We start from the raw sequence: 17,930 nt of genomic DNA on the forward strand, positions 1-17,930 counted from the left end.
TGCTAAAACGTTTTGTTGTCTAAGGAGCACTTTTCAGTCCCCATTCATCTGCATGTGAATTGTTCTTATTTCTAATTTTTTTAAATATGTATCAAAATTTATTTTCTTAAGTTTTTTCTTAACATTTAAAAATATAATTGCATTATAAAAACCCAAAGAATGCAAAGTAAGCTGGATAATCCCTGCCTATCTCACTCCCTCAACATACATTTCATTTTTTCTATACTTGCATGCATATGCACATATATACATGCCTACACACATATAAATAATATATACACATACACATGCACTCCATCACATTTCAAACACTTCTGGATGTTGAATCTTGAAATTATGTGGTGGGAAATATTAGATTGGCAAGTGCCTACCATTAGAATATTGTTGACATTATCACATTTCCTTGACCATAAAAGCTAAGATCAATATTTTCAATGCCTTTAAAAATGAAATAATAATGCCAAAATATTGCCAGAAACTTACTGAAATGAAAAGGGTGTGTTAGGTTAAGCATAGAGAATAGGCTGCTTTTTTTTTTTTCCTGTATTTTTGCTTCTGACATTTTTTGTAAAGTGTGTTTTTTACACTAATAACTGAAATACAATTTGAGGAGGACAGAAGGATGCACTAATATTTATATGAAGCTATATTACAGCAAAAAAGTATATGGGCTGTTATTCTAGTGTATTGCCAGAGGACTGTATTGATCTTCAAAGGGTTAAAGTGCTATGAGGTTACATTAATGTCACCCTTCAGCAATCACTGGCCAATAACGGATCAGCAATCAATGCTGCAGCGTGTCGTTCAGGACACTCCATTTTTGGAGACAAGTGGCTGACATATTTTGACAAGAATAAAAAATACTCTGGAAATTCTTGCAAATATTAACTCAGAGGGGAAGATATATGAAACAAACTGCTTCAATTTAAAAAAAAATGGTAATGTTTGCCTTCCTAAGTAACAACATTTTATGTCAGCTCAGTGGAGCAGTGAATGAACCAAAACTCTGCTAACCTTCAAAATGGAAAAGATTCTGTAAGAAGGATTTACATAGTCTGAATATTTAATATTTTGAGTGCTCATCACAGCTCGCATAAACTAATACTTAAATATATATTTCCAGTAAAGAAAACATTTGACTTCTGGTGGAGTAAAGCAGAGAGATGTTTTGACTTGTGAGTACAGACACAGGTTTCTCAGTCTCTGCTCCTTTTTTTCCTGTTAGCAATTTTTTCTATCAAGTTCTCATAATCTCTGCAAATTCAAAGAAGGCAACACAAGCCACTTCACTTTGACACAAAAGAAACTTAAAGAAAAAAGCCCTGAGAACTCAAAAAGCCATAAAGTAGAAGCATAAAGGGGAGAAAAAAAAATAAAGGCTGCAAGAGGACACAAAGGGTTAAAGTTCTGACCACTGTCTGCATGTATAATATATTTCTTATCTGAAAAGTTTAGGCTCTAAAGAAAACACTCAGTTTAAAACACCTTTTAGGTATATTAAATCTTTAGGCTGAAGATTACAGCAAGTGTTTTCTCTTTGGTGAGTAGCTGTTTGTCTCACTTTATTTACTTGGTATTGGGTATTTGTCAATGTCATTTCATATCTGCAGAAAATTCATATGTTCTATGGAAGTATGTATGTGTGTGAGTGTGCTGAAGGTCACATGACTATTTCATCCTATTTGGTGGAGCAGCTTGACTTTTTTCCCTTGCTTTTGGTGATGGTTGTGAGTGCAGAAGTTGATTGACAGATGCATGCCAGAAACCCCCATTCTCCTTTTCAAAGACTACATATGATGGATTGCGATCTTTCAGCTCAGCAGGACACAGGGACCATGCAAGCTGTAATTGGTCAGGTATGGAGTCAGCCATTTCTCAACTCCCCTTTTATTTTTTTTTTTTTTCACAAGGGTCTAACCATATGATTCACATAATTCATATTTACAGTACCATCTTTCTATCTGTATCTTCAGCTACCAGCGAATGTAGTACTGAAAGTGAGAAAGGCAAAAGAGACACAATAATCTGGTCAGGGAATCACTGGAAAAACCTGAATTACCATCCTTTTCTTCTAATAAACCCCATTTGTAATTCAGTCTGAGCTTTACCAAATCAGTGTATTTATAAATTTGCTCTTTTGTTTTGTTTAAATATGCTGAAGTAGAAGAACCGAGGAGTGAAAGTGTTATGTTTGCTGGGGAGTTGCTTTCTATTTGTAATGCTGTTCATTATTTTTATATAGACTGTATTCCTGTATTAGATGCTGTGGGTTTTTTTTTTTTTTGATTATTTTTTCTTCTTGTACTCCTAATCCAGATAATGTGTGATTGAGCTTGGTAAATGTGGTAGTCTTTACTGCTGCAGAGGGGCAGCTTGCAAATTAAACACTGCCACAATCTGAAAGGTCCAGGTGGTCTGCCCGTGCTTCCTAATGCAATCCAGCACAACAGCTTTAATAAACAGCTCTATTTAGTTCTCCCTCCCTGTATCCAGGGAAGTGAACTAGTCTGGGGCTGCTGTGATGAAATGCCAGAAGAATATCTCTCAAAGGCCTCACAAGCTGATTTTTAGAGCTTTTCCGTTTTGTCGTCTTTGTCTTCCAAATGGGTCAGTGAGTCCTTCTCTTTCTGTTTTGTGATTTCTGATAAGTCTGTAGTTTTTGTATGTGTGATTTAACCATGCTGTTTTGAGCTTTAGCCAGATGAGAGGAGAATAATTGTCTTTTCATTTGCTTCAAATAATAACCTGAAGTGGGGAAAGAAATTATTTTGTTCTGATGAACAGGGAGGGCTGTTTTCCTGTGAAAGCAGTCAGAATCAGATGAGGGTGCCTGGGTTTTTTTCTAACAAAATTTAAGTGCTCAACACTTTCTCATTAACCACTGACTTGTAAATCAGTCTCTTGTAAAGGGTATTGTTTGAACTCTCAAAAGTTTGTGGTTTTTTGCATATGTTTCCAGTATAGTGAACGCATGTTGCTGAGCTGATGACATAGTATTTATTTTCTATATGTTGATATGATGGTAGAAAAATACGCATTCTACACACTGTTTTCAACAAAATTATGCCAAAGCACTGAAGTCCCTCAAAGCACATGGTTTATTAATACCATCGTACATAGTAATGCATTTCTGGGCGGAAAATGTCAAATATGTAATACCATGTTTACCACAGACTTTTATTGCTTTAAATATTTTAAAAATAGAAGATACATTTTTTATTAAAAATCCTCCAAACATTAACAGCTTTCTATTAGGCTGACTTATACCTAAAAAGTGGGGCATGCTTGCCAGTACTACACTGTGCAAAAAGATATATTTTAGGGTTAATTACCTTTTTGTTTTACTTGTTCAGTCTTACAGAAATATATTTAATGATTCTAAGACAGATACAATGGCAAGGTTTTCAGCAAGTACACTTGAAAGAAAAGGTACCCTGAAATCTTTATAAATCTAAAAGCTTGTAATATCTCTTTAATGTAACTTCTGTTTTCGCATGTAAGAAAGTGTAAGTTAGCTATTTTATGTTTAAGGCTTACCAACTCTCAGAAAGTGGTTTTGAGGCTGGAAATGATAGAAGAATGTTTTTTTTCTGTGTGTAACATTCCATATTTCATGAATTTAAAAAGTCCAGTGAATGTCTGGAAAAATGTTTAGGTCATATGTTAGTGTATTTCATTTCCTGAAATTAATAGCAAGAGCATGTACTTAAAAGAAAAATAAATTTAGGTATTTTAGGTGACTGACTTCTGTGGGTTTTCTGTGTCAGACTTTATAGATGTTATTTTTCTGAAACTTACCATCTTAGGTGCTGCAAATATTTTTTTCAGATCAGCATGCGTGCATATTTACATTTCATATATGTAAGTGTGCACATCAAAATGTGTCCATAAACCCACAAAAATTTTAAATTTTTTTTTTTGATTAATTGTCCAGTGTTTGGTTGTTATTAGCTATGTGTTAAGACAGATTAAAAAGTTTAAAAGTATTTTTTCTGCTAAAAAATTATGCATTTTCTGCTTGTATAATAAGAGTTAGTTAAAATGTGGGAATCTCAGGGCAATTGGTATAATTACCACACTTTGCTGAAAATTGACATAGACTTTCTGTATGAACTTTAAGAGAAAATAGTTATCAAAAGGCAAGCTCAATGGCAGAAAATCTTTTCACACTGTAAGTCTCTTGTATTGATAAATGGTTAAGGTTTGCATATTTAGTAGTTGCTTATTTTTAAAAGAGATATTTATTTCCTGACACTATGAGAAAAAGTTCTTAAGAGTCTTTGTTAACTTTCAAACCTCCAAACCCCAAAATTGGATAAATGTTTATAATTTGGCCTTTTAATGTCAGCATTGTATTTTCTCCAGCCATGACAATGAATTTTTTTTACTAATCCTGCAGATGTAGCTCTAAATTCAGTCTTGTTTACTGCTAACAGAATGTGAACTTGGCAAATTAAAAATCCAAACTGTACATGTGTAGCTGATGCAATGGAGATCAGACACACTAGCAGTTTTTTGTAGTTCCAGCATTAGTCTGTGTATGACATAAATGGAATAGCAGGGGTATAGTGATTTAAAGGCATTTTCAACACCAAGTACTTGTTCATCATTAAATGCATTTTTGGCCTCTTTTAAAAAATATGTGGATTTCACCTGTCTCTAACCACCAGTCCACAGTGATTCCCACTGTGGTGGCCATGGTGGGGAGAGTGCTACGATCCTGACCATTACCCAGCACCTGGGTGTACTGGGTCCAGGGTGCAGAACCGCTTGTGAACCCTCCCTCTGGATTTTTCCTCCCCCAAGCAAGCAATAAAACAGCCAAGTACTCTAAAGAACAACCTCCTTGCCTTGTGTGTCAAGATCTAGAAGCTCATTGCTCATTGTGATTTTGATTCATAACTGGAGTGTTTGGCATGAAACCCTGATCCCTGCGAGCAATAGTCTGTAGCATCCTTCCTTGCATGCCAAACCGCAATATCCATTATTTCTTCAATTGTGTTTTGCTCTTATAGAAACTACTAGCTGGATTTTTAATGCCATATTCCCTATATATCCTGAGCCCATCTGAATGAACAGGTAATTAAATGTGTCATCTAATTATTCCAATGATGTTGTAATTTGTCTGCCTTGTATGCTTTCTAAAACCTCTACTATATATATATATATGTCTCTATATATATATATTATTTTTTTTCCCTTCAGACCTGAGCTTGTGAGTGACAGGTTAGTTCATCAGCATTACAGCCCTCCTGTTTTTGTGTCATCTCATGCAGACAGGTCACTGTGTCCAATCCCCCTTCTGGCTCTGCTGTCGCTAGGGGAGGCCAGGCCAGCGTGCCATCTTGATCCACCGGCCTGAGGGCCCAGGCTGGCTGCACATTTCTGTGTTCACTGGTTCCTGCAAATACAGGAAAGTGGGAAAGGGGAGGGGAGCAGCTTAAATTAGATCTCTGTATATTGAGAGGAAGCAAATTAGGTAACATTCTTCTTCAAATAAGCGTTTGCAGTTATTATTGCTATGTTTGAGTTCTCCTTCTACAAGCTTAGCATGTTTATGTCTGTATTGCAAGGATATCCCCCATATGATTTCACCAAGTAGTAAAAGCTATTTATGCAAGGGTAAACATGCTCTTTTCCCATAGAGGGTTCTCTGAAGCCCAGTTTATGAATCTGATACATTGCTGCAGCCAGTGTGGGTCTTTGTGTTCTGTTTCGGGTGTTGCATTTTTAAATTTTTTTTGTTTGTTCTTTCTCATGATTAAGTACAATAGAACATTTTTCGGAGAAGCCATTCCTTTTGTAACTTTTGGTCACTTTTCAGAAGTTTTATCTGCTGTTGGTGATTTTTCTTGTAGCAGTAGAGAAGTTATTTTTCTCTTGGAATATCTGCTTCCAGCTCTAATGTAATATAAAGAATTGCCTCTAACATATACAAACAAAAATAACCACATTACATGTAAATTTAGGACCCACTTTTATAAGATAGCAAGGAATTGTGCCCTTTTGTCTGTAGTTTGGGACAAATCCTGTTCTTTTAAGCAAGAATCACTGTAAGAATGACTACTTGCATAAGTAAGGCCAGACTACTTGTCCCCTTGGCTACTCACTGTGTATCCAGAACAAATATTGTAGTCCTTTACAGTCACAAACAGCAGTTTTCTGCATTTCAAGACTGTGAGGGAGAGACTTATGGACAGGTACACATTGACTGGTTTTTTTCAGTAGTAGAGAGACAATGTAAACAGTAAGAAATAAGTTTGAAAAACTTCAAAACCATACTTTTTAATATTTATGAACAAGCTGGTACTCTGGTAATGAAGCATTCCATCTTTGCAGAAACTCACTGTTGTATACATTCTCTATAATACTGTGTCCCTAAGAATTATTATTGTAAGGAGATGCAGGAATGTGGCTGTAATATTTTACAGTATAAATATTTGTTGTAGAGGAGTTTGGATCTTGTTAATTTAATATATGTAAATTCTTTGGTCCTAGGCCTGGATTCCAGCAAAAGAATGCATTTTTCTGTTGACTTCTGTTTTTACAGCAGAAAAGATGAATTTTTATCATTTTGATTCATGCTTAAAAAGATTTTTCTTCTTTTCACATCGAAATTGGATTTTAATTGAAATCAGCTTTCTAAAAACATCTTTAGTATTTTTTCTTATTGAATTTCTTCATTCTTTTCTGTTCTGTACTACTGTGCAGTCTCATCTGTGGGTCAAGCCAGCCAATTAAGAGGTCAAATTTTAAAAAAGCTGTGGTTTATACTCTGTGTATATTCCCTATATTCTAATTGTAAGAGAAAAATTAAGTATGTCAGATGACCTTTAAATTGCTGGACAAGTGACACTCCTCCAGTGATGCAGATTATTATCTTTTGGCAATGCATTTACATTCAAGTACCTCTGTTACATTTCCTAGATTCTAGACTGATAAATGAAATATCAGTCTGGCCCATTTTTGTGTGTACAGTGCATAGAAGTGGCTGCTGAGCCTCTTATCTTACAGTGACCTGTAGCTGTAACAAGACTTTTATTTTTCTTCTCTGATCTAAACTGCAACTCAAATGGAAGAAAATAAAAGGACAATCGAAGAGAAATTGTATACAGCACTTTCAACATTAGATGAAGACAGCAAAATATTTTTTCCTGTGATTTACATCATTCAGCAACATTAGTAACATAGCTTTTTATTCTGAAATTATAAAAATGGAAGAACCTCAGATCAGGCAGTTTTGATTATGTGCATATTTATCTCTCACTAAACTTAACCAGACTTAAGCAAGTACCTAAAAGTTGGTGAGCAAATCACTTAAGCCCATAAGAAGTCTGCAATTGCTAAATCTTCAAGTGCACAGAATGATACTGAATTCAATGGGACTCCTCATATTTGTAACAATTGACAGGAACTGGTCCAACAAGCCTATTGTGTTATTTCTACAGCTAATAAATATAACAAAGTCAGGCTTAAATGCTAACTACACAAATGTTATTCAAACTGTTTTACAATTAGAACTGGCTGTTAGGAATAAAGATAGTAACTCAAGGGTCTTGAACACTTACTTTTTGAGGATATCAGGTCTACAGGTAAATGGACTATCACTTCAGGGGTTTTGTTTCAATGTTGGCTTCGAAACTCTGTGATGTGTAGTACTTTCTCTTCAAAAGAGAAATATTAGTTGATGTTTGCTGCTGATTCTCTGTTGACTGGTAGTGATGTTCTGCAGTAGTGCTTTATCTAACTGTTAGATCAAAAGAAAATTTTGAAGATCAAGGGACTGTTCTACGTTTCTAGCCATTCCTAAAAGAGGTAGTGGGAGAAAGCTCCATAAAAAAAAAAGTTGGGAGGAGAAAGAGGGGATGCAAAAAATCTTTCTTTCAAACAATCCTTACATGGCAAATGATATACATTAAATTTTCTCAAGCTGTTTAGAATGGATTTTGTAGTTACTGATAAGCCTGTTTTTTTAATCTATATTTGTATATATCTTACTATATATGGCAAAATATCCCTGACTAACTTTTACTCACATGAGTAATAGCAATTGATACTGTTTAATGACTTAAAGTTGAAGAAATCATTTTCAGAGATGAGGGCCTCATAAATGCATCTTGCTCTCTTGCTGTAGATCTACAGCTGTCCCATGTCCTTTGCACATGTGAATGAGGATTTATAGGGCAAAACCCTGATAGTTTTTCTTGTCAAAACACATAGGTCTTGTCTTGGCGGGCTTTCCTGTGCCACCTTACTGTAAAAGAAATCAAATAATTTGACAAGCAGTGCTACAAAATCAGACTTGAGAAAGTAATTTTTGGCCCCGTGATATTTCCAGTGAGTGTCATTTAAGCTACTTGGTAAATGTTACCTATTCCCAAAGGTAACTCATTCCAGGATGGGGTTCTGAATAGACAGATGGGGAGGGGCATTGTAAAGGGAAATAGGACCTTAAGCAAAAGAAAAATAAAAATGGTAAAATGGAACTTTGTGCTATTTCAGTCATTGATTCCATGAAGTGACTTATTTTATAAGTTGCTAGTATTTTCAGGGATCTTGGAGTCATGTGCATTTGGAAGACACAGTCCAGCTATGGAATGGCACTTCCAAAAAGGAAATATTACAGGAACAACAGTAGAAGACAAAAGTGTGTTTTAGCTACCCCCTGCTATGGAAACAAGTTTCAAGAAAGAGAAAATAACAGAGCATGAGTTTTTTGCAAGCAGATTAGTGAAAGTCATGTTAATAGAATTACACAACTGCTGTTGGGCATACTGTAAGTGATACTTCTGTATCAGAATATTGTACTTTTCACTAAACTGTTTACATGTCTAACCACTTTTTCACTTACAAATCCAACTTATGGAACTCTAACACAGTTTTAACTTGAGCTTTTCTTACGTTTCAAGTGCAATGATGTTTTACCAGAGTAAAAAGCTGATGGCTTTAGCCCATTCCTGAAAGACATCCTTTTTTGGGAGGGGAAAAATAAATAGCTAAATATAGATTTGCAGCACAGACTAAGACTGAATATACCATATCAAAGACTAGAATGTTTAATATCCTTGTTTGAAGTTTATGAATTAAAATCACATTTTCTCCCATCAGTGGCAAACTAGCATCAGCTTTCTTTTTTCATAGTATGTCACATGAAAGGCTGCCATTGTTTTGGGATTTTTAAATTATACCAATGGAGAAATGTGCCTGATTGTAGCACATTTTAAGGGTGGACTGAATCCATCTTTAAAAAAAAAAATAAAAAGGCAAAAAATGCAAATAATTCTGATAATTATTAAGTCAGGTATTTCTGAGACATTGTCATTGGGTCTGTAACCTTTGCAATGAGAACCAGATGCTGCCAAGTGCTGAATGCATCTGGAGTCCTGGACTTCCCCTTGGCTTTGTTAGGCAGGACACTGTTCCAATGAAATAAAATAATCTGGAATAAAGAAGAATTTTGCTGCTATAGGAAACCAACAGTTATTGCAAGATTGCTGTCCATTAGACCTTATCTTCCTTTTGCTGTGCCCATCCCTTTCTGTGTACAAAATGTGCTTCACATTTTTCAAATGGATTATACAAAGCAGAAATAATATCTGATTTTTAGAGTTCTAATTTTTTGGAAGACAAGTTGAAAGTTGTGGCAAATGTAAAAGTGGCTTCTAATGTGGAAGGATAAAGCAGAAAATATCAAACTCATTTTGCTTAGTGTCAGTCATGATGATTTATCATTATAGTCAGGGCAAACTATGATCTTGGAGCAGAAACAATTTTGTGCATTAAGAGGGAAAAAAAACAACTCCAAAACCCAGAGTGTTCCAGTTTGATTCTTATGTCCTTAGGGTTGCAGTATTGAATTCAGAATTGGGGAAGCTTAATCTTGCAGCCAGATTTGACAAGATGCTGGTTGAGCAGTAGGCAGAAGTGATGGTTTGTGTGTTGTAATGCCCATGGTGGGAAATAAAGAAAGATAACAAGATTTTTCCACAAGAAGTCTGTGTGCGGTACTCACCACCTGATCCAGCTTGTCACCAAAGTAGGCAAGAAAACTTTGTGTCCAAGTTGGTGAGCAACACTTACAATTTCAAAGCCTGACAGATGACAACCTTGGAGTGCTCCAAAAGAGCATGTGAAGGGTTCACAATAGCTCTGAACACAGCTATCTGTTTGTTGCTTTGGTGCTATTGCTTATTTAAAGGCTGATCATGGAACTATTTGAGCACATCCATAAGTATCCCCAAAACTTATTTGGAAAGCTTACATGAGCAGCAGATTGTGCATTAGACAATGTAATGCTAAAGGCTTGGATCTTCTATGATTGCAAGAGGATATAGACAAGTACTGCTGGAAAAAAACAAGCCAGTTCTCCATTTCCACTAAGTTAATCTTGGACAGTAGAAATCCCTCTCTCTTTGTGTGTGTGTGTGTGAGTATTGAGATATGCAGCCTATGGGAGGCTGAAACTGAAATTGGCAGGTGTTCGGAAAATAAGACCTGGATTTTGAATAGTCAAACAACTGCAGAAAAGAAACTGAAGATTGCAGTTTCTTTCCCTAAGATATATTGTTTCTGTTTATTTTTCAAATTCATGCTGGACTTTAGCAAGAAGAGAAATTTAGGGTTGCCCCCTAACTAGGGATTTAGAGTGACTCTGTAATGAATTTTAACCCAAGAGGCACTGTGGATGTTGAGCAAACCTTTGTTCTACTCTGCTCATGTCCTTATGCTAGACCCATCACTGTAGTTATTAGATCTCAAAGATTACATTCTTTGATCTAGTGCTTTCTAAATCCTTAAACCATGGTTTATTTATTTAAAAGGTTATATCCAGGATTGGATTGGATTGTAAAGTACCTTTTGACTCTCATGAAGGACACAGAAGAAACAGATGCTTCTGAGGGCATATTTCCTTCTGACCATGAAGTACCACAGCATTTTGTTGAATTAAGATATGCACAAAGATCTGTGCTTTTGATCTGGCCAGTGCGTTGAGAATTTTTTTACCTCTATGGTATAATGATGTCTTTCATTTCTGATACAACAAATATTAAGTTATATAGGTAAATTTCAGTTACACTTTTAATTTAAAAACTGCTGCAAAGTAGCTTCATATTTCCCCAAGAATATAGATAAAAGCACACTAAACCTCAAACGGATAACATGAGCATGTTCAGGGTGGGTTCTTGGGGGTCTCTTTTCTATCTGATATTTACCAGGATTCGTCAGAAGTAAATCTGTGGAGCTAAACAGAGTTACATTGGACAAACACGATCACCAGCAGCCTTTAAGTTTCTTCTGTCAAATTCAGAAACCATTACATGGGCAAATTTACCAGTGTAGTCTACAATGTTTGAATAATTAGTGATTTCTAAGATAACCAGAAAGAAGACACAGAAAGAGAAAGAGAAGAACACTAAAATTAAACCCAGTGTGCTCCATCCTGACTGATATTAATTATACTCTCCTCATACTGAGCTTTTTGTTTTTTTCCCAACCAGTTCTGCAAAGCAAACTGTAAAAAAAATTTTTTTTTTTCCTTGATTTTGGAAAAATGAGACTGAAATTGGCATCTGAAAAGAAAAATTTCACTAAAAATGGTAGTTATTTTTTAATTTTAATAATGCTTGTGTTTGGTTATTTATCTTTTTTGAGAAGTTCAACCACTGGAGATAGTAGCCTAATGCTGCTTTATACTGGCACGTCTTTATACCGTCTGGAAGTACAAACCAGCTGTAAAGTGGGTTGTAAGAGTAATTTATTTATGCATACTTTAAAGTTCTTTTATATTTCCATGAATGGTAGAAACCCACCTGGATGTAAATAGATACAGAGTCCAAATAAATGGAATAGAATTTCCATTTTTTTCAGATAAAAAACAAAAAGTAGTAGGCAGAAATCAGACTAGGGGAAAAGAGGAAGGAGAAAGCCTTATTTAGTTACGAACAGATATCCATTAATAGATCAGGTGAAAGGTCCAAATCCTGTTTTATTTGCCTCCATCTCTGTCTTTGCTGGCAGTGATGAAAACATGAAAGGGAGGGAAGAGACCAGTACTCAAACCATAGTAGTCAGAGCTGCTTTCTCAATCAGTTTGGATTTAAAATGAGTATGCTTAAAAACAAAAGGCTTAATCTAGTTCTCTCCTTTTTTTTTTTTTTTTTTTTTTTTTTTTTTTAAACTCTGTGGGCTGTAGTGTTGCTTGGTGTGACATTTGACAAAGATCTGTCTTTCCAGAGCATTATTCAGTTAGTGTACCCGGATTAGTGAAAAAGAAAACAAATGAAATCCATAGGAATTAACATCAATTAAATTCTCTCTTTCTATACTTTCTATTGCAAGCTGCATTCTTCAACTCCAAGTCAGAGGGTGAATAAAAACAGCAAAAAGAAAAAAGCAAAGCAAAGAATGACAGTTATGCTAATAATGAATACCTTAAAATTAGTCAGACATGGGAAAAATATTAAAATAGCAATTTTGGCATTGACATAAGAGTTTCCTTTGAAATTCTGAGGAGCTTCCTACTCCATTTTATTTCATAATCCCTTTTAAATGGGAACATAGGAGGCTTAAGGGATTCTGTGAAGTTGTGAGATATTTCTCTCTTTGCTTCCCCATTTTGTGAGAGCCTAAGGGAAAAATATTGGCAGAACTTGTAGAACCTTCTATAATTGAAGTAGCCCAGTATTTCCTATTTTAAGACCTTTGCTGCTGCTCTTAGTATTTCCACCTGGTTGGCTAACTTTTCCTGAATACTTTTGAAGCAAATTTATGCTGAAATATTTCAGTGGTTCTCAAGGAAAATAGGGAAATATGGGGTATTTTTTGACCATTTTAAAAAGATGTCATACTTAAGAGCAGAACTCTAAATGTGGTGAGGAGTAGGAGCATTGGGCTTGACATGTCTCTTCAGGTATTGTCAAGGGTTAACACTGGCCAGATGTTAATGCACTCATGAATATGTTTTTTCTCTAACAACTACTGTGGGATGTGATCAGGAACAGAGCAGAGCAGGCTTAAATCTTGAAAACAAAAAAACCAAAACTTTATTACATTACATAAGAACAGAGACAGAAAACTCTTAAACACACACAGAGACAGAAATAAAAACTTCTCAGAACATTTCTTCCTCTAGTTTCTACTCTCCACACATTACTTTCTACAGACCAAACTTTTGGGTTTTAAATCAAACAATCACCACTCAAAAAAACCCCAATCTTTAATTCAGTAAGGGAGAGAGAAGTCTCTCTTGCACCACAGACTGCTCCTCAGAAAACACGGGTCCACCCCTTATGTGTTTCCATGTCACCCATGGCACCGCCCAGAGAAGTCTGCCAGGGGACACTTCCTTTTTCTTATGTCTAGCACTCTCACCGCTGTCCATAGGCTGAAGCTGCATACAGGGCTCTTTTAAAGATACTTGCATGCCGAGCTCTCTCCCTTTTTCCCCTGGGGCCGAGGGTTTCAAGAGCAGGTCTCCCCTGAGGGCAGAGGGTGCTACCACACCCTCCCCCTCTCTTCTCTGCTTGCTCTACTCTTAAAGTGCCAGTCACTGTAACAAAAGCAAAGGCAGCTGTATCTACCCAAAATGCAGTTTATGTTCAAAGGAGGCTTGAGTTCAGTCTATGGCTAACATTATGCAAGAAAAGTCCAGCTCAGAAGCCACTCTTCTTCAATTCCCTGCCCATTGGGTTCTTTCTAATCGTACTTTATCATCTCGGTCCTAGGCTATTTTTCTCTCTCTTCTGAAACTACCAGTTATGAGAATCAATGTCTAAGAAAAGTTTCTTTCTGCCAAGCAAGGGTTAACAGTTTCTATCTCTCGGCAGGGCTGCAGGCTCAGGCACTCTCAGGCTCGGCAACTCCCACGTGGCTGGGCACCTTCTCCCGGAGGGGGAGTGGGGGGGTGAGCACACACAGAAAGCACTTCCACTGTTTTCTACCCCTCCATCCTAGATGGGGCAGCTCAGTTCCAGAGTCCTGTCCACTCTCTTCTCCCCCCCCAGGGCTCCAGCTTACTTTAGTTCCACCAAGTGGTTTTCCTGAGCCCGGCCATGTGGCTCCCCTCTCCCACTCAGCCCAAAGCTGAGCAGGTGAGAGGAGATGTTTCTCTGCTGAAACTGGAACCCAAAAGAGACCGAACCCCCCTGGAGTCCTGCTTTTAACTCTTTGTGTCTTCAGAGGCGTGTTCAAACCTCCGAGTGACTAATCCAGGTGCTAGCAGAAAAGCTGATCACTGATTAGCTTGCTCACGTCTCCCTGGAAAAATTCACCTCCCCCCGCAACCATGACAGGTATCCTGTGACAAGTCACCCATTCTTGATTATATTCCAAGCCTTTGAGAAATGTAGTTGGCACATGTTTACTTTGGAACTCTAAATAGCTACATGCCCTGAAAATTCACAGTAAAAGGAACCTCAGAAAGGAACCTCAGAAAATCACCTGCACATGGACAGGATCAGCTTATCTGAGTCACATCTATTGTGTAAATGCTTCCTGAAAAACTCCATCCAATTCCAAACTCCATGAGCACCAATTCCATAGTATCTTTGTCCTATTCATTGCACCAAGTAAGGCCCATATCTTCTTGCCTCTTTTAGGAGTACCAATCTGATTATTTCTGTCCCCCTTGCAATACTAGCTTCTCACTATGCCTGTCTTGGGAAATTGCAGAGCTGACACCAGGGATCTTTTACTTTTCTATGTACTCCATGACTGTATTCACAGGGGGGTGAAGAAAAGAGAATGCGTGATTCAAATGAAGACAGGACAAGAGCCAAGGAAAATAAAAGATATGGAGTAAAACAATAAATACACAAGTAGTCAACCAGGGCTAGAGAGTGACAAGGCATGGAGAAGAAGAAGCCTGAAGGAAGAGTGGATCCAAGAGAGGTTTGGAACTGTGAGGGACAATAGGGAAGAGGACCTGCCCCGTGTGTGGGCAAACCTAGATGAAAGTAACAATGGAAAGGGGACTGGACCTGGTTAGGGATAAAGACAGAAACAGAAAATCCATGGGGTAGGTTCCCTTGCTGCTCAGAAATTTCTGCTGGCAAATCTGACTGGCAAAATTTCTCAGTTCCTTAAAATGTATAAATCAACACATACAAAATGTGGAAAACAGTATTTGCACTGTTAGGTGACATAATTCAAATAATTTGTTTTGCTTGTAAATATACATAATAATGATGCTCCAATTACATAAACAACTATATTGTTTGTGTAACAACTTCACAGATTAGGTTCTTTTATTGCGACTTCTTTCTCTATATTATAGTTAATATATACTGTTATTTTGCTCCCTAGAAATTGTGGGAAGTTTATGTATGTATGTATGTGTATATACATATATGTATATATACATGTATATATTTATTCTGGGCCATATGTCAAATTCTAAAAAAGTCTTATTCTATTTTTAAGCAGGAGTTGTTGTCTTTGCATGATTTTAAATGATGAAAAAATATAATTTTTAAAGAAAAAGTAACTTTGACTAAACCACTCAAACTGTCCTGCTTATAAAATGTCAGACTGAAACATACGGGCTTTTATTCCACTTTCATATGGATGGCAGGATTAAAGGTTCTAACACAGCTGAATTTTCATTTTGAATGAAAATTTTCTACATACATGTTGCCATTACTATTTCCAACAGACAAAATCTATCAACTTACCCAGTAGTTTTCCAAGAACAGTGACTGACATCGAGATTTTTTGATATATATAGACTTTGCACAAAGTAGACACATTAAACCCCTATAATACGGGATGCTCGGCTCTTGATTCTCCACTGCCTCAACTAGTTATTTACAATGTTAAAAATGGAAGCATGGCAAAGCCAAGTGCTTTTTTTTTCACTTTAAGTGTTCAATACAGTCCCTTTACTGCAAAGTAAATGCTTCAGTTTCCTATGGAGAAACAACATTGGATTATCATTTGAACAGATATAATTACTACTATCAGCAACTTGAAGTCTTTAATTCCTCTACTAGACCAATTTTATCTCTGACAGAAGGGGACAATTTTCTGAAAGTTACTTGGCTTCTCTTGAGCATTATTTACAATTGTGAATATAATCTCATGTACGATTTAGTGAATGTTACCATGCTGAAGTAGAGCTGGGAATAGGTATCTAGTACACACCAGGGTGATGTGCAATGGGGAAACAGTAATTGCCAACATGGGGATGTGAAAAAGGTGGGGCTAGAATAAAGCAGGAGATGCAGTGTGGATGGAGGGCATGGCAATTAGAGAAGAGGTGTTTTGGTAAGGTTGAAAAATGGAGTTATTTTTCTAATAAATTTTTATGGTTTTATATATTTAAGTAATTGTAATAAGGACTCAGAAAGGTCAAAAGATTAGGACCAGTAGCCAGGATTACATGGTGGCAGAAAGCTGTGTGAAACATTTGTCTACAAGAAAACTGAGGATAATAAAACTAGATCCATGTTATATCCTTTTGCTTCACCTTTATCCATTCAGCATCTGCTCAGATACAAGTTCAGGGGCCCATCTTACAAGGCATCAGCAAACCATTGTTGTGGCAGTGGTGCACCAAGGACTGAGAAAAGCATAAAACCAGGGCTCAATTCCGTCTTCCTGTTCTGTGTCAGTACATTACAAAATTTTTAGCTGTTACAAAATTAATGTTAATCCCCTTAATTCCATTTTTATTCTTTGAAGGTAGATTGGCACCAGAAATTATATGGTGGCAAATTTGGGCCCACAGTGTTTCAGATAAAGTTTACAAAACCAAGAACATGAACCAAGTCTATGAAGCTATCTCTAGACATGACTTGCATCCAGACGTGTTCTGTTAGCAGAGGTGTTGCTGGCCATGGTATCAATCCCTCCCTCAATGTGATTTAATGATTTTTTTGAAGTTGCTTTTTAAAAAGACTGTTTGTTTCTTGGTCAGTATCTTTCTGCTTTGAATCAGTTTTGGCTTGGTTAATACCATGTTGGACACTCACTGTAACTGCAGCTGTCTGCAGCATGAGCATAGAAGGATAAAGCACAGGAGGATAAAGTATATATTCTATCCTCCCATTTCATGATTTCAGATCTTCCCTTCAGGCTAGAGAAAGAAAAGAATAATTAGTATTTAAGTTTTACTAAAATAATACTTTTTTTTCCCCTCACAAATGATCTGATAAGAATGGGATTTGTGGGCAAGCTCACATCAGTATCTGATGTGTGTAGGTGTATAACTGAGTCACTTTATGCTGCAGTCCCATGTCAGAAAATATTCAGGTAACAATTGTTAAAAGATTGTGATTTCTTTCTGAGTTACTTCCCAAATCAGTTATGAAATACAGTTCAGAGATCCATGAAAAAGAGATGGCCTCTTCTCCAGCATGTAAGAGTGTGGGAAGAATGTGTCCAGCACACCACGAGGGTGGTGATCTTTCCTCTCTATTCCCCCTGGTGAGTCCACATTTGGAGTGCTGTGTCCAGTTCTGGGCTCCTCAGTACAAGAAAGACAGGGAGAGGACCCAGCAGAGGGCCCTATCTTAACAAAGATAATTAGAAGTCTGGAGCATCTCTCTTATTAGGAGAGACTGTGGAAGCTGGGCCTGATGCACAGAAATATCTCAAAGGAAGTTGCCAAGAGGATGGTGACAAACTCTTCCATGGTGCCCAGTGGCAGGACAAGAAATGATGGCCATAAACTAAATCACAAAAAGTTCCACCTCAACATGAAGAAGAACTTCTTTAATATTGAAGGTCGCAGAGCACTGGAAGAGGCTGCCCAGGGAGATTGTGGAGTCTCTCTCCCAGCTGGATGCATTCCTGTATAAGCTGTCTTTGCAGAGTGCTGGACTAGATGATCTACAGAGGTTCCTCCCAAACTTAAGAATTCTGTAATTCTGTGTTCTCTGTGTAGTTCAAGCTTGGCAAAAGTGTGTGATTCATTTTTCTTAGTTTTGGTA

General features: G+C 36.8%; 1 protein-coding gene across 1 annotated transcript in view; it reads left to right on the plus strand.

Annotated features, from left to right (window-relative positions):
* Positions 1 to 1,042: 1,042 nt before the first annotated feature.
* The window catches only part of POU6F2 (POU class 6 homeobox 2), a 323,217-nt gene continuing 306,329 nt past the window's right edge, over positions 1,043 to 17,930 (plus strand). Inside the window, exon 1 of the mRNA XM_063405148.1 lies at positions 1,043 to 1,856. Coding sequence (XP_063261218.1) covers positions 1,752 to 1,856 — 105 coding nt within the window. The 5' untranslated portion in view covers positions 1,043 to 1,751. The remainder of the gene's footprint in view (positions 1,857 to 17,930) is intronic.

The sequence above is a fragment of the Prinia subflava genome, chromosome 1 (assembly GCF_021018805.1).
Source record: "Prinia subflava isolate CZ2003 ecotype Zambia chromosome 1, Cam_Psub_1.2, whole genome shotgun sequence".
In the NCBI taxonomy this organism is placed as follows: Eukaryota; Metazoa; Chordata; class Aves; order Passeriformes; family Cisticolidae; genus Prinia; species Prinia subflava.